The sequence below is a fragment of the Staurois parvus genome, unplaced genomic scaffold (genome assembly GCF_062004578.1).
Source record: "Staurois parvus isolate SC_StPar_1 unplaced genomic scaffold, SC_StPar_1.0 ptg000874l, whole genome shotgun sequence".
Lineage (NCBI taxonomy): Eukaryota > Metazoa > Chordata > Amphibia > Anura > Ranidae > Staurois > Staurois parvus.
This window is the reverse complement of record NW_028318670.1, coordinates 1240988-1263710: the sequence shown is the minus strand read 5'-3', so window position 1 is coordinate 1263710 and position 22723 is coordinate 1240988. Positions and strand designations below refer to the sequence as shown.

Genomic DNA, 22723 nt, shown 5'->3' with positions numbered 1-22723 from the left:
CATAGACCTTAGGACGTCTGTAGTATACTCCAATGATAAGTCCATCAGTCCATAGACCATCTATCATTCCTCCCGTAATTCCTCCTCCGCACCATCACCTTGCTGGAACAGCCAACTCTCCCCCTTCTCATAGACCTCAGGACGTCTGTAGTATACTCCAGTGATAAGTCCATCAGTCCATAGACCCATCTATCATTCCTCCCGTAATTCCTCCTCTGCACCATCACCTTGTTGGAACAGCCGACTCTCCCCCTTCTCATAGACCTTAGGACGTCTGTAGTATACTCCAATGATAAGTCCATCAGTCCATAGACCATCTATCATTCCTCCCGTAATTCCTCCTCCGCACCATCACCTTGCTGGAACAGCCGACTCTCTCCCTTCTCATAGACCTCAGGACGTCTGTAGTATACTCCAATGATGAGTCCATCAATCCATAGACCCATCTATCATTCGTCCCGTAATTCCTCCTCCGCACCATCACCTTGTTGGAACAGCCGACTCTCCCCCTTCTCATAGACCTCAGGACGTCTGTAGTATACTCCAATGATAAGTCCATCAGTCCATAAGACCCATCTATCATTCTTCCCATAATTCCTCCTACGCACCATCACCTCCAACCACAAGATCATCTTTCTTCCTCACTTTCACATCACATCTAACATAGAGAAACCCCCCTCCATCTTTTCTATGTCCCGTGTCCCTCTAAACAAGAGGATCAGCATGAATACAAACTTTCTTCCTTACTTTCAGATCCCATATGCTCATTGGTGATGTGTTATGTTGAAGGGTCCTACTAAGTTCCAAGTATCCCCAAATTTTGGACATAGACACAACACTTTTGTTTTTTTTTTCATCCTTTCTCAGCCAATTATACTTCAACTATATGGGCTTTGTTACATTATTTTGAATTTATTCCTGCCAACAGCCTGTGATGACATCTTTCATTTCATTCATCTTTAGCAATGGCTTTCCAGTTGTCTATGTAACATCACTGCGGAGGCTTGGCCTTACCGATTCCCTGGATTGCATGTGAACAAAATACTTTGTCGGCATTGGTGTTTGTACTTTATACTCTTGTTGATACTAATAAAAACTCTTTTTAATTAAAAAAAAAAAGTATCTGTGCCTCAGACTGGTAAAATTTAGCACATTAAAATGACAATAAAACTTCATTATTTTTAAATGAAAAAAAAAGACATGCTATAATTATCTGCTCTGTAATGGCTTTGCATAGAGTAGTCTCCTCTTCTTGGGTCCCCTGCTGGTGCTCCTGGCTCCACCCCCTCACCCAGTGCCCCCACAGAAAGCCACTTTCTTTAGGGGCACTCATGCAGGCTCAGTCCCAAGCTGCCCTGTCTGCGTCTATTGACACAGACAGCGGGGCGCAGCCCCTCCCACTCCCTTGTCACTTGATTTATTGGCAAGAGTGGAAATCAATGGCTCTGGCTACTTCCAATCTGCCTTGGATGGGGCCAGAAGAGACGCTGCTTTTGTGCACAGCTCTGGATCAAGATCATGTTCAGGTAGGTATAAGGGGCAACGGGGGGTGCTCTGCAACAGAAGGTAAGTTACCATAATGTATAGAATACTTCATAGCTCTCTGGGAAGTAGTTTGCTGTGTATGTAGAACAGGGGTCTCCAAACTTACCGAATGAAGGGCCAGTTTACTGTCCTTTAGACTTTGGGGGGCCAGACTGTGGGCAGTGGAAGTAAGCAAAGCCCCAGAATCAGTGGGAGTAAACAATTCAAGATTGGTGCTAAGGTGAAGTAAAATAATTACATAGCGCCTGGTATTAATGGGAGGAATAGTGCCCCATCATTGGTATTAATGGAAGGAATAGTGCCCCATCATTGGTGTCAGTGGGAGGAATAGTGCCCCATTATTGGTGTCAGTGGGAGGAATAGTGCCCCATCATTGGTGTCAGTGGGAAGAATAGTGCCCCATCATTGGTATCAGTGGGAAGAATAGTGCCCCATCATTGGTATTAATGGGAGGAATAGTGCCCCATCATTGGTATTAATAGGAGGAATAGTGCCCCATCATTGGTATTAATAGGAGGAATAGTGCCCCATCATTGGTATTAATAGGAGGAATAGTGCCCCATCATTGGTACTAATGGGAGGAATAGTGCCCCATCATTGGTGTCAGTGGGAGGAATAGTGCCCCATCATTGGTATTAATGGGAGGAATAATGCCCCATCATTGGTACTAATGGGAGGAATAGTGCCCCATCATTGGTATTAATGGAAGGAATAGTGCCCCATCATTGGTACTAATGGAAGGAATAGTGCCCCATCATTGGTACTAATGGGAGGAATAGTGCCCCATCATTGGTACAAATGGGAGGAATAGTGCCCCATGATTGGTGTCAGTGGGAGGAAGAGTGCCCCATCATTGGTATTAATGGGAGGAATAGTGCCCCATCATTGGTAATAATGGGAGGAATAGTGCCCCATCATTGGTATTAATGGGAGGAATAGCACCCCATCTTTGGTATTAATGGGAGGAATAGTGCCCCATCATTGGTATCAGTGGGAGGAATAGCGCCCCATCATTGGTATTAATGGGAGGAATAGTGCCCCATCATTGGTATCAGTGGGAGGAATAGTGCCCCATCATTGGTATCAGTGGGAAGAATAGTGCCCCAACATTGGTATCAGTAGGAAGAATAGTGCCCCATCATTGGTATTAATGGGAGGAATAGTGTCCCATCATTGATATTAATGGGAGGAATAGTGCCCCATCATTGGTATCAATGGGAGGAATAGTGCCCCATCATTAGTATTAGTTGTAGGAATAGTGCCCCATCATTGGTATTAATGGGAGGAATAGTGCCCCATCATTGGTATTAGTTGTAGGAATAGTGCCACATCATTGTTATTAATGGGAGGAATAGTGCCCCATCATTGGTATTAATGGGAGGAATAGCACCCCATCTTTGGTATTAATGGGAGGAATAGTGCCCCATCATTGGTATCAGTGGGAGGAATAGTGCCCCATCATTGGTATTATTGGGAGGAATAGTGCCCCATCATTGGTATTAATGGGAGAAACAGTGCCACATCATTGGTATTAATGGAAGGAATAGTGCCCCATCATTGGTGATAATGGGAGGAATAGTGCCCCATCATTGGTATTAATGGGAGGAATAGTGCCCCATCATTGGTATTAATGCGAGGAATAGCACCCCATATTTTGGTATTAATGGGAGGAATAGTGCCCCATCATTGGTATCAGTGGGAGGAATAGTGCCCCATCATTGGTATTAATGGGAGGAATAGTGCCCCATCATTGGTATTAATGGGAGAAATAGTGCCACATCATTGGTATTAATGGAAGGAATAGTGCCCCATCATTGGTGATAATGGGAGGAATAGTGCCCCATCATTGGTATTAATGGGAGGAATAGTGCCCCATCATTGGTATTAATGCGAGGAATAGCACCCCATCTTTTGTTATTAATGGGAGGAATAGTGCCCCATCATTGGTGTATGTGGGAGGAATAGTGCCCCATCATTGGTATTAATGGGAGGAATAGTGTCCCATCATTGGTATCAGTGGGAGGAATAGTGCCCCATCATTGCTATCAGTGGGAGGAATAGTGCCCCAACATTGGTATCAGTGGGAGGAATAGTGCCCCATCATTGGTATTAATGGGAGGAATAGTGCCCCATCATTGGTATTAATGGGAGGAATAGTGCCCCATCATTGGTATTAGTTGTAGGAATAGTGCCCCATCATTGGTATTAATGGGAGGAATAGTGCCCCATCATTGGTATTAGTTGTAAGAATAGTGCCCCATCATTGGTATTAATGGGAGGAATAGTGCCCCATCATTGGTATTAATGGGAGGAATAGTGCCCCATCATTGGTATTAATGGGAGGAATAGTGCCCCATCATTGGTATTAGTTGTAGGAATAGAGCCACATCATTGGTATTAATGGGAGGAATAGTGCCCCATCGTTGGTCATAATGGAAGGAATAGTGCCCCATCGTTGGTCATAATGGAAGGAATAGTGCCCCATCATTGGTACTAATGGAAGGAATAGTGCCCCATCATTAGTATTAGTTGGACGAATAATGCCCCATCATTGGTAATAATGGGAGAAATAGTGCCCCCTTATTGGTATTAATGGGAGGAATAGTGCCCCATCATTGGTCATAATTGGAGAAATAATGCCCCATCATTGGTCATAATTGGAGAAATAATGCCCCATCATTGTTATTAATGGGATAAATAATGCCCCATCATTGGTATTAATGGGAGAAATAATGCCCTATCATTGGTATTAATGGAAGAAATAGTGACCCCTTATTGGTATTAATTGGAGAAATAGTGCCCTATCCTTGGTATTAATGGGAGAAATAATGCCCGTCATTGGTCATAATGGGAGGAATAGTGCCCCATCATTGGTCATAATTGGAGAAATAATGCCCCATCATTGGTATTAATTGGAGAAATAATGCCCCATCATTGGTATTAATGGTAGTGTAGCCAATGTGCCACCGATCACAGCGGCTCCTGTGGGCGTAAGCACTACAGTAGGAATTATGCTCCACTTTTGGTGTCAGTGAAAGGATTGGTACTTCATTGTTGGTGTAAGTGGGAAGAATAGTGCCTCATATTGGAGTGAAGAATATACCCCCAAGGGCCAGGTAAATATAAGCAAAAGGGCCGCATTTGGCTCCGGACCACAGTTTGGAGACCACTGAGGTAGAAGATGGGATGTTCCTCTGTTGACTATTCCAACTGGCTAAGGACTGCACCTAAACCATAGATGGAAGCACCAGTTTGGACTAGATACATGAGAGTGCTAGCCAGCGTCTCCATCAAGGCTTGGAGTGCCCTCTCGTGTTCTGGTGTCTCGGACATCGCCTTAGGCAGTTTAATTTTCTTGAATTCAGTCCAAGGCTTAGTCAAACTCCCATAGCTGCACACAAGCTTCCTATAGTAGCCGGCTGTATCCAAGAATGACCATGGTGTTTGATGAAAAGAGACAATAATACAACAGCAAAACAAATAGGAATTTATGAATGAAAAGTACTTTCCAAAGTTCTGGGTTTTTGGGTTCCAGCGTTCAATCAATGGAGAATAAACGTGATCTGAGATTTCGGAATCATTGACCCTCAGAAGAAATAACTCTTGGCAGATATCAACTATGGATGTCAAGGGGGACCCCATGCAAAAAAATAAATATAAAAAAAAAACCTGCAGTGGTGGGGCCCCCTCAATTCTGTAGCAAACCTTTCCAGTCTGGTATAGATTTTAGTGGGAGCCCCACTCAAAAAAAAGAAAAAAAGCATGTAGTCACCCCAAAATCCATAGCAGACCCTGGAAGGCCAGGAAAGAGAGAGATGATAGTGTCCTCCTTCTCTTGAACCATACCAGGCTGCCTACCCTTCATGGAGAGGTCACCTTTCCATTTCTAGCAAAGCATCTTGTCCCTATGTTGATGAGAACAAGAGTCTCTTCCCCACAACCCCGACCTGGACCCCAGATGTCTGGCTCCCCCTACGTGAATGTGTAAGGGTTAGAACAATCATTGGGGTTGGACCTGTATCTACAAAGCTTCATAACAATATTGGCCCCTTACTCATTTGTGTGTGTGGGGGGGGGGAGGGGGTATTTTAAAGACAGGTGGCCTGGCATGGTACAAGCGGGAAAGCCACATACTCTCCCTCCCAGGCATTCCTGGCTCTATGCTTGGATGAGGGTTTGGTATGGATTTTGGCAAAACTCAGTGAACCCACCAAGGGGCAGACTGACAACTCATGGGGCCCCCGGGCAATAGGGGATCATGGGGCCCCTGTGTCCTTGCCCAAACTCAAACAAGCCTATGAAAAAGGTACTAGGGGCATCTCTTGGGGCCCCCTACTTACCCCAGGCCCTCGGGCAGTGCCCGAGTTTCCAAATGGTCAGTCTGCCCCTGAACCCACCTCAAACTGAAAACCAGGTACATTGGCTCATCAATATTCATAAAAACCTGCTCTGTATACCGCTCATTGATCACCAGGGAAGTGCTGATGGCCTTTTGGCCTCCCATGGAGGCTGCTTGCCTCCCAATTGATATACAGAATTACCTCTAAGAATCATCTGTAGGCAGAGGTTGACGAATACCAGAGATATATCCTCTGGCTGGAGAAAAAGGCCCTCAGGGTGGAGGTGCATGGAACCACTCTTCACGCTTTGATGAGCATAAATGATACCTTCCATAACTAGGTGCATGCTTCCTGTCTTTGCAGATAGGCCTCTTTATCGATGCTTTATTGCTGATATCTTTAGTGCTGCTCCACATCTGAAGCCCTGTCTGAACTGCTCGGATACTGGTGTTGCAGGACTCAGGATTTTATTCCCCATCCTCCCACAATAAAATATCAGTAGTGGGGAGAAATAGCTGGAATTGCTGCCGCCATCATGAGGCTTCAAGATGGCCCCTGACGTTTGACCGTCACATATTTCCCTGGACTCTGGGTACCTAGTAACTATTCAGGGGTCCTCTGCTGTATCCTCCCTGTTCAAAACGGCTAATCCTCCACCACCCTTCTAGGGATCAGGATCCATTTCCATCCATTACTCTCTGCTGGGGTCTTTATACCCATGTGCCAGAGGTGGGACATGCTGAAAAAGAGGGATTGGGGCCCCAACCTGATCTGCCTGGGCGCTCTGATGAAGTAGAGGTGGACTTTTTGCTGCTGGGTACATCTGAGGAGAACAGTGAGGGGTGACCAACATCATCCAATTCACCGCTGCCTGGGTCTTCTTTGGATGAATGGGTCATCAAAGGGCTTGTAAAGCCACATGGGAAGGTTTTTCCAAGCAAATGTCTCCTAAGCTGTACCTCATATTATGAAATATTAGAGGTTAATTATAACTCTGCAAAATCAAAGATGCAAAATCCCTCCACCCATCCCGATCAGTCATATATTTCTGTCCCCCTTGGTGGGAGTGGAGGTGACCCCTCTATGAGGACATACAGTCCATACACACCCAGCACAAGGCCGGGGTCACACTACCAGACAGTTCTCGGGGCTGCAGTTCCTCTGAGCTCCACAAGGTGGGGATCTCACTTCTATCCAGACAGGAAGTCTCTATGGTAGACAGGAAGTGATGTCAGGTACAGACAGGAAGTGGTGTCAGGTATAAATAGGAAGTTCCAGGTGAACGTTGAATCGAGAGGAAACATTGCTGGAAGTGGCAACAGAGGAGGTAACTAGATCTTATTTTCTATTTATATCCAGTAACCCCCCCGTCGTCGTGTCCATCCTCTTCCCCCGTTGTGTCTGTCCTCTTCCCCCGTCATCTCGCCCGTCCTCTTCCCCCAACGTCACACCCGTCCTTTTCCTCTGTCGTCTCGCCTGTCCTCTTCCTCCGTCGTCTCGCCTGTCCTCTTCCTCCGTCGTCTCGCCTGTCCTCTTCCTCCGTCGTCTCCGCTGTCCTCTTTCTCCATCGTCACATCCGTCCTCTTCCTCCATCGTCTCGCCCGTCCTCTTCCTCCATCGTCTCGCCCGTCCTCTTCCTCCGTCGTCTCGCCCGTCCTCTTCCTCCGTCGTCTCGCCCGTCCTCTTCCTCCGTCGTCTCGCCCATCCTCTTCCTCCGTCGTCTCGCCCGTCCTCTTCCTCCGTCGTCTCGCCCGTCCTCTTCCTCCATCGTTTCACCTGTCCTCTTCCTCCCATAAAAATTCTTCACACATAAATGAATAAGTGAAACAGTGCAAAATTAGTGACACAAATACACAATATTAAATAGTGCCAAAAAACTCATAAATAATCACATGTGACAGGTGTCAATACGAGGTCCTAAAAGGACCAAATAACATAAATGGTGCCCCAGGTAATCCAATGGGATCCAATAGTGCTCCAAATCAAACAAGTAAGTCACAACAGGACTCAATGTGCTAAAAAAAACCCTCCCACCAGAACTAAAAATCAGTTCCCACCATATAACACAAAACACACGTGCATCCCAATAAACGCATAAACTAAGAACTGATCATGCAAACAAACATGAATAAATATATAAAGTCCCGTGAGGTGTAAAACACCTGACAATATACAAATAACCATATATAAAGTCCACAGCAATTCTTGAAGAAGGAAAAAAAAAAAAGTGCTGATAAATGTGCAGAGATATCCAAGAATGGCTGAATTGCCCGCTCACCTCCCTCTTGCGACCCATGCAGGGTCAAAAGGCCTTCAGGATCACTAACACATGGACCCTTAATAGTAGGTAATTCTCCACAGCTCTCCACACTGACCTCCCCTCATATACAGATTCCAGCACAGGCTCACAGGGCAGCAGATCTCCTCTTCAGGCACATAAGGTGGCTGCAGCCACTTGATCCCTCAGAAAATAGAAGTGAATGCTTGCATAGTGTAAAACTATTTATTCACCAAACAAAGTATCACATATCGAATATGTTCACATGAAAATTATCTTGTACATCACATGTAAATCAAACCTCAGATCAGATGTACTTGCATGGGTGTCCAATGTAAATAAAGAAGTGCGTCACCGCCAACGCATATCGTCACGCTTAACACGTGACTTCATCAGAGCCCTGTCGTCTCGCGTGTCCTCTTCCCCCACCGTCACACCCGTCCTTTTCTTCTGTTGTCTCGCCTGTCCTCTTTCTCCATCGTCTCGTCCGTCCTCTTCCTCTGTCGTCTCGTCCGTCCTCTTCCTCCGTCGTCTCGTCTGTCCTCTTCCTCCGTTGTCTCGTCTGTCCTCTTCCGCCGTCGTCTCGTCCGTCCTCTTCCTCCGTCGTCTCGTCCGTCCTCTTCCTCCGTCGTCTCGTCCGTCCTCTTCCTCCGTCGTCTCGTCCGTCCTCTTCCTCCGTCGTCTCGTCCGTCCTCTTCCTCCGTCGTCTCGTCCGTCCTCTTCCTCCGTCGTCTCGCCCGTCCTCTTCCTCCGTCGTCTCGTCCGTCCTCTTCCTCCGTCGTCTCGCCCGTCCTCTTCCTCCGTCGTCTCGCCCGTCCTCTTCCTCCATCGTCTCGCCCGTCCTCTTCCTCCGTCGTCTCGTCCGTCCTCTTCCTCCGTCGTCTCGTCCGTCCTCTTCCTCCATCGTCTCGTCCGTCCTCTTCCGCCGTCGTCTCGTCCGTCCTCTTCCTCCGTCGTCTCGTCCGTCCTCTTCCTCCGTCGTCTCGTCCGTCCTCTTCCTCCGTCGTCTCGTCCGTCCTCTTCCTCCGTCGTCTCGTCCGTCCTCTTCCTCCGTCGTCTCGCCCGTCCTCTTCCTCCGTCGTCTCGTCCGTCCTCTTCCTCCGTCGTCTCGCCCGTCCTCTTCCTCCGTCGTCTCGCCCGTCCTCTTCCTCCGTCGTCTCGCCCGTCCTCTTCCTCCGTCGTCTCGCCCGTCCTCTTCCTCCGTCGTCTCGCCCGTCCTCTTCCTCCGTTGTCTCGCCTGTCCTCTTCCTCCATCATCACGTCCATCCTCTTCCTCCGTCATCTTGTCCATCCTCTTCCGTAGTCATTGTGTCTTGTATCTCCAGCAGATGATGATACACACATATATAGTGTGGAAATGTTACTTTTTGTCTCCCAACATTATAAAACAAAGCTGTACATATTCAGATCCACATCTAAATGAATCAACTATCTGCTCAACCCAATACAAGTCATATAATGGGTCAGTATAGACTGAGGAGGAGAGAAGGTGATTGGTGGGAAAGGTGACATCTCCACAATGAGGAGAATGTTCCGGCCCCGGAAGTGGGGGAATGTTCTGCCCCTGAAGTGGTTCATCTACATTGTCAAACCTTAAAATTACATAATGGTCCCAGATATTCCTCCTGAAATGTGATCAGTAAAGTCTCCGGAGTACACGGAGATCACAGGAATAGGATTTCTGTATTGTGGAAAAGTTGAAAGTTTACTGTTCATATTAGAAGAGGTGGGATGCACCCTGGATCAATAATTCACTTCACAGAGGAACCTCGTACACAGCTCCTCCCTCAATGACCTCCAATCAGAGTCAGAGAATTCTATGACATCACACTGACTTCACAACAGTGCCATAGATGCAAAACCATTCCAGTAGATAGAAGATCCTATATATCATCCTCAAGAATCATCGCAAACGCTAAACAGTTCAGAATAAATGTGTTCCCGGTGGGGGCCACAGTTCTATGATCCATACTGACCTTCATATCACCTCCTGATATCCTCATCCTATCATTGTACAACCAATCCAGATCGTTCTCTCATCAATGTTATCTGTCTACAGGGAAACCTTCATAGATGACCACACCAATGAGGATGGAGGAGGACCGGAGTCACATGACTGAGAGGATACTAAACCTCACCCTGGAGATCATCTACCTGCTGACCGGAGAGGTGAGGAGGATTCTGGGAGGTCACATGACATCACTCTCATCTCTATTAATAAAACACTGACCTGACAGGAGAGGTGAGGAGGATTCTGGGAGGTCACATGACATCACTCTCATCTCTATTAATAAAACACAGACCTGACCGGAGAGGTGAGGAGGATTCTGGGAGGTCACATGACATCGCTCATCTCTATTAATAAAACAAACCTGACCAGAGAGGTGAGGAGGATTCTGGGAGGTCACATGACATCACTCTGATCTCTATTAATAAAACAGACCTGACCGGAGAGGTGAGGAGGATTCTGGGAGTCTAACATGATGTTCCTATTGGTTCCTCAATACAGAGATTTCCTCTTCTGAAGTCAGGTGATCATATGACCATCACAGTGCCTCCATGTGACTCCCTAAACCCTGAGAGACACAACATGCAGAAGATTCTAGAAGTCACCAAGAAGATGATGGAGCTGCTGACAGGAGAGGTGAGCGGTGCCGGGAATTCTGGGACATTCTCCAGTAACAGACAAGGGATGTGTCTGGATGGTGACTGTATCATTGTGTGTGTCAGGTTCCTATAAGGTGTCAGGGTGTCACTGTCTATTTCTCCATGGAGGAGTGGGAGTATTTAGAAGGACACAAGGACCTCTACAAGGACGTCATGATGGACAATCAGCCGCCCCTCACATCACCGGGTAAGAGGAGACTTTATTGGAAAGGAGAGAGCAGTACGGAGGCTCCACCTAGATCCCCCATCATCTGATAAACACATAGAAACAATGGATTCAGTCAGTGTGTGTGTTTACTACAGATGGATCCAGTCATGGGAACCCAGCAGAGAGATGTCCCCGTCCTCTGTATTCCCGGGATTCCACACAGGAAGGTCACACGATCTCTCACCATCATCAGGTAGATGGATCCAGTCATGGGAACCCACCAGAGAGATGTCCTCATCCTCTGTATTCCCGGGATTCCACACAGGAAGGTCACACCATCCCTCACCATCATCAGGTAAGTGGATCCAGTAATGGGAACCCACCAGAGAGATGTCCCCGTCCTCTGTATTCCCGGGATTCCACACAGGTAGGTCACACCATCCCTCACCATCATCAGGTAGATGAGGAACAGTCACTGATAGTATCATTAGGATCTGTACATTATCTGCATTGTTACCATTGATGTCGTTTTTATTATATATTCAGAGTGGAAACCTGAGAGATTCTACAGTTGATACTAAAGAAGAGATAAAAGAGGAGGATGATGAGGATGAGGGGATGGAGGAGTTGGAGTTTCCTGAAGAACACAAAGATCTGTACCAGGAAACCATGGTGGAGTCATCCAGCTCCAGGAACCCACCAGAGAGATGTCCCCGTCCTCTGTATTCCCGGGATTCCACACAGGAAGATCACAACTATGCACAGCATGGTCAGGTAGATGATTGACAAATATTGGTAGTTATGATCCATATACAAAGTAGCTTCTTTCAATTATTGTTTTTTTTTTTTCTTTTTTTATGTATTTAGACTGGAAATCTCGGAGATTATAATATTGTTGTTGTTAAAGATGAGTATAATGAGGAGGATGAGGAGTATGGTGTGATGAACGAGGTTTCTGAAGGACACAAGGACCTCTACAAGGACGTCATGATGGACAATCAGCCGCCCCTCACATCACCGGGTAAGAGGAGACTTTATTGGAAAGGAGAGAGCAGTACGGAGGCTCCACCTAGATCCCCCATCATCTAATAAACACATAGAAACAATGGATTCAGTCAGTGTGTGTGTTTCCTACAGATGGATCCAGTCATGGGAACCCATCAGAGAGATGTCCCTGTCCTCTGTATTCCCGGGATTCCACACAGGAAGGTCCCACCATCCCTCACCATCAGGTAGGTGGATCCAGTCATGGGAGCCCAATAGAGAGATGTCCCCGTCCTCTGTAGTCCCAGGATTCCACACAGGGAGGTCACACCATCCCCCACCTTCATCAGGTAGATGGATCCAGTCATGGGAACCCACCAGAGAGATGTCCCCGTCCTCTGTATTCCTGGGATTCCACACAGGAAAGTCACACCGTCCCTCACCATCATCAGGTAGATGGATCCAGTCATGGGAACCCACCAGAGAGATGTCCCCATCTTCTGTATTCCCGGGATTCCACACAGGAAGGTCACACCATCCCTCACCATCAGGTAGATGGATCCAGTCATGGGAACCCACCAGAGAGATGTGCCCGTCCTCTGTATTCCCGGGATTCCACACAGGAAGATCACACCATCCCTCACCATCAGGTAGGTGGAGTTGAGGGTCGGGAACATAAAGTGATGGAACACTCTGACATGTGGAGACGATGTGTGGACTCTACAAGATGAGATGTTCTATGTGATCTCACATCATAAATCCTTCTTTCTCATCCATTGAGGGACACAGGATTCAGAAATAACCAGTTCCTTGTGTACATCCTCTGGCACACACCACCTTGCTGCCCTCTTAGGACTGGAGAAATCCCGGTAGCAGTCTCCAAAAAAAATCACCCAAAAGAGGGTGCACTAGCCTGGTGCATTGACCCACTTACCATTTATTAAGTTTTCCAAATAAAATATACTTACAAACCATATGATGGATCAAGCATGTCAAAGAAAGTATTGGTTTCAAGGTTTCTTGATCAGTCCAGCATACTCCTGACTACGGGAGGACTCCCTCAGGATCCTGGCTGGCTTATGTGTTTCGAGGGAAGAACCCTCTTTCTCAGAGCCATGGTTTGCCTCTGACGAAGAGGGTTCTTACCTCGAAACTACTCTGCACTGCACTGTCTTCTTCAGAGCCAATGTGAGGTGGGGGTGAGACGCCAGATATGGATCCTCTACCAATAAAAATTATGTCAAATGGCGGCGCTTCAAATGGTGGAGGCCTTTTAAATATGGGGGTCAACCAAACTGAGTAGCCTATGTACAGTTGCACCAGAACCAAACAAACCGTCCAAAAGCCCTACATTGCATAGATTTAGTAAATGCCCACAGAAAGGGTAACAAACGGCCACTGCTTTTTGGGTACCCCCTTAGGGTACCTCCTTGGGTACAATGAATGGTTAAGGGAGGGGGTTCTATGGATTATCCAAAACATTTCAATACATCTTGTGATTGGGTGGGATGAGGGCCTGAGGATGCTCTCTGAAAGGTCTACAAAAGACTTTGTCATCAGCATTCTGGAGCTCTTCTTTACCTTTGAAGATACGAATGTCCACCAAGGGTTTCATATCTTGGGCGCACGAAGACTCGTTTGGTACTTTTTCTTGGTTCTTATTTATTTTTCTCTTGTTGCTCTTCTTGTAATAATTTTTTTCTGTAAAAATGTTGTGTGCAAATTCTTTCTTTTTTTTTTTTTATGAAGCAAGATTTTAAATTCATTAAGCCTTATCTATAAATGTTCTAAACAGTAACTAAAAGAATCTCTGCTCTTTTTTAACAACTGCCGCCATATTGTAAATCTGTGGAAGGACCCTGGACGGAGGAAGGGTTATAGAGGGCTGGCTTACAATTTTTTTTTTTCTGCTGGCCAGGGTCCCAACCCAGTATGACCCAACTGTTTTCTGAGGGGCTGGCTTACAACTTTGCCAGCGTCCTGACCTCCTGTAGGCCCAAGTATGACCCAACTGTTTTCTGAGGGGCTGGCTTACTACTTTGCCAGCATCCTTACCTCCTGTAGGCTCAAGCATGACATAACTGTTTGTGAGGGGTGGCTTACTACTTTGCCAGCATCCTGACCTCCTGTAGGCCCAAGTATGACCCAACTGTTTTCTGAGGGGCTGGCTTACAACTTTGCCAGCGGCCTGACCTCCTGTAGGTCCATGTATGACCCAACTGTTTCTGACTCCTGTGCCCCTCAATAGATTCCAAGAAACTGATTTTACGGTGAGTAAAAACATCTTATTTTTTGCTGCCGTTCTGTTGGTTTAGGGTGAAGATCTGATGAACATGAAAGTTGAGGGTGAAGTAGAAGAGACGTATGTGAGGGATGATCAGCAATATATGGAGGAGGCTGGAATGAGGAGGACATTCATAGAGGAGGACACTCCTACAGAGATCAGCACAGGTGACCAGAATAAAGTCTTCTCTTATCTCTGCTCTGTTACCGCCCCCCCATCCCCCATTGGTTCCTGCTCCTCTGGCAAGGCGGTGTAAATGTAGAAGTGTTCTGGAAGGACCAAAGGCCCTTTGAAGAGGGGAAAAGTCCCAGCTGGTTGGGACATCCACAGAGAACATCTGCTCCCTCCTATCTCCCTGATCCAGATGGAATCTTGATGGAAGTGAACTCACCCTCTCCTATTTATTGATGATGTTTTTCTATTTTTCCAGGACCCGCCATGGAGAAACCCTCAAAGGATCGTCTCACTTTATCTCCAGGTTGTAAAATGGAAGATGAGGATATCCCAGGAGAATGTGCTGCAGAAAAGACAATGAGCTCTACTTTGGATGGTGGACTTCCCAGTGTGGAGAGACCATGGAATCCCTCTGACTCTAAGCAACCTCGTACTGAGGGGGATGGGGATGGGGCTGGGGTTCAGGGGCGGAAGAAATTTTCCTGCCTGGAATGTGAGGAAAGTTTTAGCTCTGAATTAAGTTTTACCGTCCATCAAAGATCTCACATGGGTGCGAAGCTTCATTCCTGCCCTGAGTGCGGGAAATGTTTTCTTCATAAATCAAAACTTATCATGCATTACAGAACTCACACAGGGGAGAAGCCATATTCCTGCCTTGAGTGCGGGAAATGTTTTGCAAAGAAGTCCAATCTTGACACACATCAGAGGTCTCACACGGGGGAGAGGCCGTATGCCTGCCCTGAGTGCGGAAAATGTTACACAAGGAAATCAGAACTTGTTATACATCAAAGAACTCACACGGGGGAAAAGCCGTATTCCTGCCCTGAGTGCGGGAAATGTTTTTCACAAAAATCAGAACTCGTTATACATCAAAGATCTCACACAGGAGAGAGGCCGTATTCTTGCGCTGAGTGCGGGAAAAGTTTTCCACGGAAATATGAGCTTGTCAGACATCAGAAGTCTCACACAGAGCAGAGGCTACATTTTTGCCCCCAGTGCGGGAAATGTTTCTCACAGAAATTAGAACTTGTGATACATCAAACATCTCACACGGGGGAGAGCATTTATTCCTGCTCTGAGTGCGGGAAATATTTTTTAAATAAGGACAGTCTTTGCAGACATCAGAGGCTGCACACGGGCGAGAATTTGTTTTCCTGCTCTGAGTGCGGGAAATATTTTCATGGGAAATCAGAACTTGTTACACATCAGAGATCTCATACGGGGGAGAAGCCGTATTCCTGTCCTGACTGCAAGAAACATTTTTCATACAAGTCCAGTCTTAACAGACATAAGAGGTCCCACAGGGGCGAGAAACCGTATCTATGTCCTGAGTGTGGAAAATGTTATTCATGGAAATCAGAACTTGTCATGCATCAGAGATCTCACACTGCAGGGAAGCCACAGGCCTAATTGTGGAACATGTTATACACAGAAGTCCTGTCTTACTGAACATGCGATATGCCAAATGTGAAAGCTGTATTCCTGGCCTGAGTGCGGGAAAAGTTTTCCATGGAAGTCTTACCAGACATCAGAGAACCAGCACAACCCTCGAGGAGTATTAGAGTCCTGAGTGCGGGAAATGTCTTCTATAGGGATGATATGTTGGCGTACATCAGAGATCTCACACTGGGAAGAAGCACACCTTGATATACACCTCAGAAAACATGTGGCTGAGCGCTCCTCTGATCTTTATCATGGAAGAAACACTTAATAAGGAGATCAGAGATCACTAAAGACTTCAAAGTTGTATCCGGCTTCCTCTGCTAGGAGAGAGAAGGAGGGGGGGTCACTGCTGGTTGGGTCCCTCTAGCAGTGGAGTCTGATCTCCCCTGACCTTCAGCAGAAGCTTCCATGGAGGACATCATGGCGAGAGAGAAGGAGGAGGGGGGTCACTGCTGGTTGGGTCCCTCTAGCAGTGTAGGCTGATCTCCCCTGACCTTCAGCAGAAGCTTCCATGGAGGACATCATGGTGAGAGAGAAGGGGGGGGGTCACTGCTGGTTGGGTACCTCTAGCAGTGTAGTCTGATCTCCCCTGACCTTCAGCAGACATTTCCATGGAGGACATCATAGTGGGGTGGGGGGTCACTGCTGGTTGGGTCCCTCTGGCACTGTAGTCTGATCTCCCCTGACCTTCAGCAGAAGCTTCCATGGAGGACATCATGGTGAGAGAGAAGGAGGGTGGCCACTGCTGGTTGGGTTCCTCTAGCAGTGGAGTCTGATCTCCCCTGACCTTCAGCAGAAGCTTCCAGGGAGGACATCAAGGTGATGGAGGAGCTAGACACGGCTTGTGGATGAAGAGAAGGAAGATTGTTCTATATGGCAGGACTAAGAAATTCAATGCAATAGTTATCAGCCTGCAGAGGCAGCTTCATGTGTTGGAGAGTGCCAGCTGCTGACTGAAAGTGGTAAACATGACATTGCCAGATGCAACATTTATGATAGAAATGCAAATATATTAAACTGAACTACAACTGTTACATTCAATCTGAACTTTTTGGACGTTCCACAGGGAGTCATCCAGCTGAGAGTCGCATGGTCCATTTCCTGGCAAGGCAGTCCATGCTCAGAGAAGAGTCTGGTTCTTGGGAGGGCCCACTGGATCACTTTGCTGGCTGCCTGGCAAGATTCAGGACGGGGCACAGCACTAGACCTGGTTGTGTCACTGCATGTCCTGACACCTGGTGACAGCAGGGCTGTCTTAATGCATGGGTAACACTGGGTACTGCCCAGGTGCATGGGGGGGCCCCATGATAATTTTGCATTACATCATACTTGCCAACTGTCCCGGATTTGTCAGGGCAGGCGTGCTTTTTACCAAGCTGTTCCAGGATGGCTGTCCTGGGCTGGGGCCTGGAACTTGTATTGTGCCCTCCTGATCCCAGTATTGTACCCTCCTGACCACCCCCCATAGTGTACCCCCTCACACCCAATATTGTGCTCTCCTAAACCCCCCATGGACTGTGCCCTCCTGATCCCAGTATTGTGCCCTCCCAACCACCACTCCCCATAGTGTATCCCCTCACTCCCAATATTGTGCCCTCCTGAGCCCCAGTATTGTGCCCTCCTGACCACCACCCCCCATAGTGTGCCCTCTCCCTCCCAGTACTGTGCCCTCCTGACCCCCCCCCCCCCATACTGTGCCCTCCTGATCCCAGTATTGTGCCCTCTTGACCATAGTGTGCCCTCTCCCAGTTTTGTGCCCTCCTGAACCCCTCCCCCCGTACTGTGCCCTCCTGACCCCCCTGTATTGTGCCCTCCTGATCCCAGTATTGTGCCCTCCCTACCACCACCCCCCATAGTGTACCCTCTCGCTCCCAATATTATGCCCTCCTGAACCCCCCTCCCCCTGTACTGTGCCCTCCTGATCCCCATTATTGTGCCCTCCTGAACACCACCGCCCATAGTGTGCCCTCTCGCTCCCAGTATTGTGCCCTCCTGAGCTCCCCCTCCCATACTGTGCCCTCCTGACCTCCCCCGTATTGTGCCCTCCTGACCACCACCCCCTAAAGTGTGCCCTCTCTCTCCCAGTATTGTGCCCCCTGAACCCCTCCTCCCCCATACTTTGCCCTCCTGCTCCCAGTATTGTGCCCTCATGATCCCCTCCCCCCTGTACTGTGCCCTCCTGATCCCCATTATTGTGTCCTGTTGAACACCACCCCCCATACTGTGTCCTCCTGAACCCCCCTCCCCCTGTACTGTGCACTCCTGATACTCATTATTGTGCCCTCCTGAACACCTCCCCCTATAGTGTGCCCTCCTGCTCCCAATAATGTACCCTCCTGAACCCCCCCTCCCATACTGTGCCCTCCTGACCCCCCATATTGTGCCCTCCTGATCCCAGTATTGTGCCCTGACCACCCCCCTAAAGTGTGCCCTCTTGCTCCTGGTATTGTGCCCCCCCAATCCCCTCCTCCCCCGTACTTTGCCCTCCTGCTCCCAGTGTTGTGCCCTCCTGTTCCCCTCCCCCCGTACTGTGCCCCTCTGCCCTGAGAGTAGCTGTGTAAATCTTTGCCCTGGGTGACATTCAATGATCAATCACCTCCACCCTCTCCTCTTCAATGTCCTTCTGGTGAGGCATCCTCAGAACCTCCAGTCCTCCCAAGAATCCAAGAGACTATGCAAAGGTTCAGGCACAATGCTAACAGAAGCCTTACTAGGGCAGAGATTCCCTCGTTCTCCCGATAAAAGTACTTTATTCGTAAAGGGTGCAATGTGTAAGTTACAGCAGCTTACGCATTTCTGTAAAAACCCTTATAGTCCATTTTATTTTTACCGAAATGCGTAAGCTGCTGTAACTTACACATTGCACCCTTTACGAATAAAGTACTTTTATCGGGAGAACAAGTTGCCGGCTCTTCATCTTCTACTCTTAGGCTGTTTAGTGCCAGGAAGACACCATGAGCTTTGGAGCACCAAAGCTCATGGTGTACCTTCAGAGAAAATCAACGTAGGCGTAGAGATTCCATCAGCTCTGCAGATGCAGGCCCAATGGTGGTTACCCCATGCCATTTGGTGCCAGGAAAGGTCATGTATGACAACGGTGCCAACCTGCTGTTTGTCGTTCAGCAGGGAAAGTTCACGCGTGTCTTGCCAGGTGAACCTGGTTGTGCTGCACTTCCTGGTTAGGTACCATGGCTTACAGGATCTTCTGAGGCTGGCCAGAGGAGTTTGTAGCCATTTCAGGAGGTCATACCCAGACAGTGTTCAGCTGGGTGAAATTTAGTGGGAAATCCATCTGCATCAAACTATATGTCTGCCTAGTAGAACTCTACCATCGGCACAGGCATTAGTGGGCCATAAAAAGGACCTGTCCTGTGCAAGTATAAGAAGACAGGCTCAAAGGAGACCAATGTTCTCCCTATATCAGTGGCCTCTTATTCAGAACACATGCACCATATTGTCTTCATTTGGGGAGACAACCAGAATGGTGAGCCTTGACAATGTGACCATCAGCATCACTGTTCCTGTAGGCTTTTTGCAGGAACAGACACTACATGCATGTATGCATAGACCTGACACTTGAGGCGCAGGAGGAGGAAGATCAAGATTTTCTGGTGTCTCAGGGCCCACTGTAACCACACTGTTCCTGTGAGGCTCCAACAGGAACAGGAGGAGCATGAGGAAGAGATTTATGGTTGTCGAGGAGAACATGAGGTGTATGGTTTTCACCCCTCACAAAACTTGGCACTTTTTTGTGATTGGTAGCTGAGCAAAGTTGCCCTCTGCCACCCTGAGGACTCCAGTTCCTCTGCCTCTAATTTGGGACAGATGGGCTCCTTCCTTCTTCAGAGCCTGCAAAAGGGCCCAAGCATTTGCGGCATCAAGGAGAGGGTCCGTTTCTTGTTGGCCACCCTCCTGGATTAGCATTCTAGTCGCAGAGCACTACATGCATGCATGCAAAGACCTGGCACTTGAGGCGCAGCAGGAGGAAGATTGGGATTTTATGATGTCTCAGGGCCCACAGGAAGAGATGCATGGTTGCTGAGGAGAACATGGGGTGTATGGTTTTCATCCCTCACAAAACTTGCCACTTGTTTATGATTGGTAGCTGAGCAAAGTTGCCCTCTGCCATCCTGTGAGGCCCCAACAGGAACAGGACGAGCTTGAGGAAGAGATCTATGGTTGCTGAAGAGAATCAGCATCACTGTTCCTTTAGGCTTCTTGCAGGAACAGACACTACATGCATGTATGCATAGACCTGACACTTGAGGTGCAGCAGGAGGAAGATCGGGATTTTCTGGTGTCTCAGGGCCCATTTTAACCAGACTCTGTTCCTGTGAAGCCACAACAGGAACAGAAGGAGCATGAGGAAGAGATGTATGGTTGCTGAGGAGAACATGGGGTGTATGGTTTTCACCCCTCACAAAAGTTGGCACTTGTTCATGATTGGTAGCTAAGCAAAGTTGCCCTCTGCCACCCTGTGGACTCCATATCCTCTGCCTCCAGTAGTTTATGACAGATTGGCTCCTTCATTCTCCAGTGCCTGCAAAAGGGCCCAAAGATTTGTGGCATCAAGGAGAGTGTCCGTTTCTCGTTGGCCACTCTCCTGGATTAGCACTCTAGTCGCAGAGCTCATCCTGCCCTCACAGAGAAGGAAAAGACTCTCAAAATCTCCAAATTGGTCTCTGGTTAAAAAGGATGAAATTTTATTCAGAAAATATATAGACATTTTATAATGTGTGTCTGATAAAATACAGTTTCATGTAACATTTCCAGCTGAAACCGGCCTACAAAATGACCTCCTATTGAAATGACCTCTTATTGATAACAATGAGATTCTGTGCAGCAAATCTGTATAATTGGTATATTCTAACGTCATATTTAACCTCTTCACACCGAGCGCACGCAAATGTGCATCCTCTCGGCGTCTGGGCATTGACACCGAGCAACTGCACATTTGCGTGCAGTTAAAAAAAAAACGTGCTGAGAGCGCGCGCTCTGCACGCTCCCAGCACACATGTCAGGTACTCACGGAAAGGTCCCAATCTCCTCTTTTGATAGGGACCTTTCCCGATCATGTGACCGCCGTGACAGCGAATCACATGACCCTAAAACTCCGCCCGCCTCCCGGCTTCTGAAACTCTTAAAGGGCCGGGAGGAGCTGGCGCCAAGGGGATAATGATGAAACCTGCTTGCTCTCTCCCTCAGGAATTGCGGCCTATCCAGATAAGTGTGAAAGGAGGGGATGCTATTCTGTAAAACTAATTTTGTCTAAAATTAAAAAGGGAAGTATTTGTGTTCTGTTCAGATGCAAGCTGCGTGCTCCACCCCTCAGAAATTGCCGACTATGCAAAAAGGCTTTAAAAGGTGTGCTGTAAACCTCTAACATTTACCTGTATTCACTTTGAAATAAAAATTTATTATTTTTTTTATTTCCAGATACAATTTGCCTGCTCTCTACCCCAACACTATAGGCCGGTCCAAAATAGCTGTGGTGCAAATCTGTAAATATTTTCCCTCTTTGGTCTGAGAAAAAATTATCTAGTTTTGGAAGATGCAATCTGCTTATGGACTGACCCCCAGGCCCGACCCCCCCCCCCACATTGATGGAATGCCAGTGCGACCTTTGTGACCATGGTAGTTCCGCCACTGGTTTCAGTCGTTTTTTTTATTTTTACTATTTTATTTGTTTTATTATTTCTTACCATTTATTTACAATTTTAATTATTATTATTTTATACATCCTTACAGCATTCCCCCACAGCAGTGGGGGAGGCCATCAGCAATTCAGGGGATGAGGAGGGGCTAGAGGAGCGCACATGAGCCTGATTACAGTAGGAGGTGGATATAAGGGGAGGCGTGTCCCACATGAAAGAAAAATATATTTGAAATATATTTTAAAAATATTCTTCTCAAATATATTGACATATATTTGAAATGCTACAATTTTGGCCGTATTGAATATATTTCAGTGTGTGTATATATATGTGTATATATATATATATATATATATATATATATATACATGTACTCACACTGCATGTTGAAATGCGTTTTTATTACAAAATATATGAAAAATATTTTTAAATATACATTTCAAATATACTGTATGTCTTTAAAAATACAAATCTACATTTTTGGAAGGCATTTACAAATATAGGTAAAAATATATGTTAAAATGACTTTTTATGACTGTTAGAAAAAAAAAATCTGAAGAATATATTTAAAAAAAAATATTTTTAAAAATCTAAATTTTTTTAAATATATTCTTCAGATTTTTTTAACATATAAAAAAGTAATCTTAACATATATTTTTACATATATTTGTAAATGCATTCCAAAAATGTAGCTTTGTATCTTTTAAAGACATACAGTATATTTGAAATGTATTTTTAAAAATATTTATCATATATTTTGTAATAAAAACGCATTTCAACATGCAGTGTGTGTGTGTATATGTATATATATATATATATATATATATATTGAATATTGCCAAAATTGTAGTATTTCAAATATATTTTGCTTCCATATGGGGTAGAGGAATTAATCCGCTCCATTTTGAACCTGGCCCCATGCGTACATCCTGGAGTCGCAACTGCAACCTTGGTCCCATGCTCCAGGGGTCCCGTGCGGCCCTCTGTACATTTGAATAGAAGGGGTGGTGAGGTTGCGTATAGAGAAACTGATCCCCTCTACTTTGATGGAGGACATGAAATGGAGGCCAGTGGAGGGAACGGCAGAGAGGGGTGGGGAACACTGAATGGAGGCCAGTGGAGGGATTGGCAGAGAGGGATGGAGGACACTGAATGGAGACCAGTGGAGGGATAGGCAGAGAGGGGTGGAGGACACTGAATGGATGC

General features: G+C 46.9%; 2 protein-coding genes across 8 annotated transcripts in view; one reads left to right on the top strand and one right to left on the bottom strand.

Annotated features, from left to right (window-relative positions):
* The window catches only part of LOC149443158 (uncharacterized), a 183554-nt gene that overhangs the window by 73965 nt on the left and 86866 nt on the right, over positions 1-22723 (bottom strand). The gene's annotated exons all lie outside the window — the stretch shown is intronic.
* On the top strand, positions 7115-15967 carry LOC149443163 (uncharacterized). 7 transcript variants are annotated; one of them, XM_089655826.1, is made up of 10 exons: positions 7115-7212; positions 10223-10332; positions 10673-10807; positions 10894-11017; positions 11134-11333; positions 11525-11752; positions 11846-11999; positions 12419-12612; positions 14278-14413; positions 14677-15967. In XM_089655826.1, exons 2-10 carry the CDS (start codon positions 10237-10239, stop codon positions 15828-15830), a joined length of 2421 nt encoding a protein of 806 aa, XP_089511952.1. In that variant the 5' UTR covers positions 7115-7212; positions 10223-10236; the 3' UTR covers positions 15831-15967. The 7 variants fall into 7 exon arrangements, with proteins under 7 accessions (XP_089511952.1, XP_089511951.1, XP_089511953.1 ...); XM_089655825.1 differs by having other exon boundaries at positions 12317-12612; XM_089655827.1 differs by lacking the exon at positions 12419-12612 and adding an exon at positions 12116-12210.

Coding starts and splice junctions, on each gene's coding strand:
- LOC149443163 (XM_089655825.1), top strand. CDS start 10,237: ATGACCACACCAATGAGGATGGAGGAGGACCGGAGTCACATGACTGAG. Junction 11,334..11,524: donor CCATCCCTCACCATCATCAG/GTAAGTGGATCC, acceptor TTATATATTCAG/AGTGGAAACCTGAGAGATTC. Junction 12,613..14,277: donor ACACCATCCCTCACCATCAG/GTAGGTGGAGTT, acceptor CTGTTGGTTTAG/GGTGAAGATCTGATGAACAT.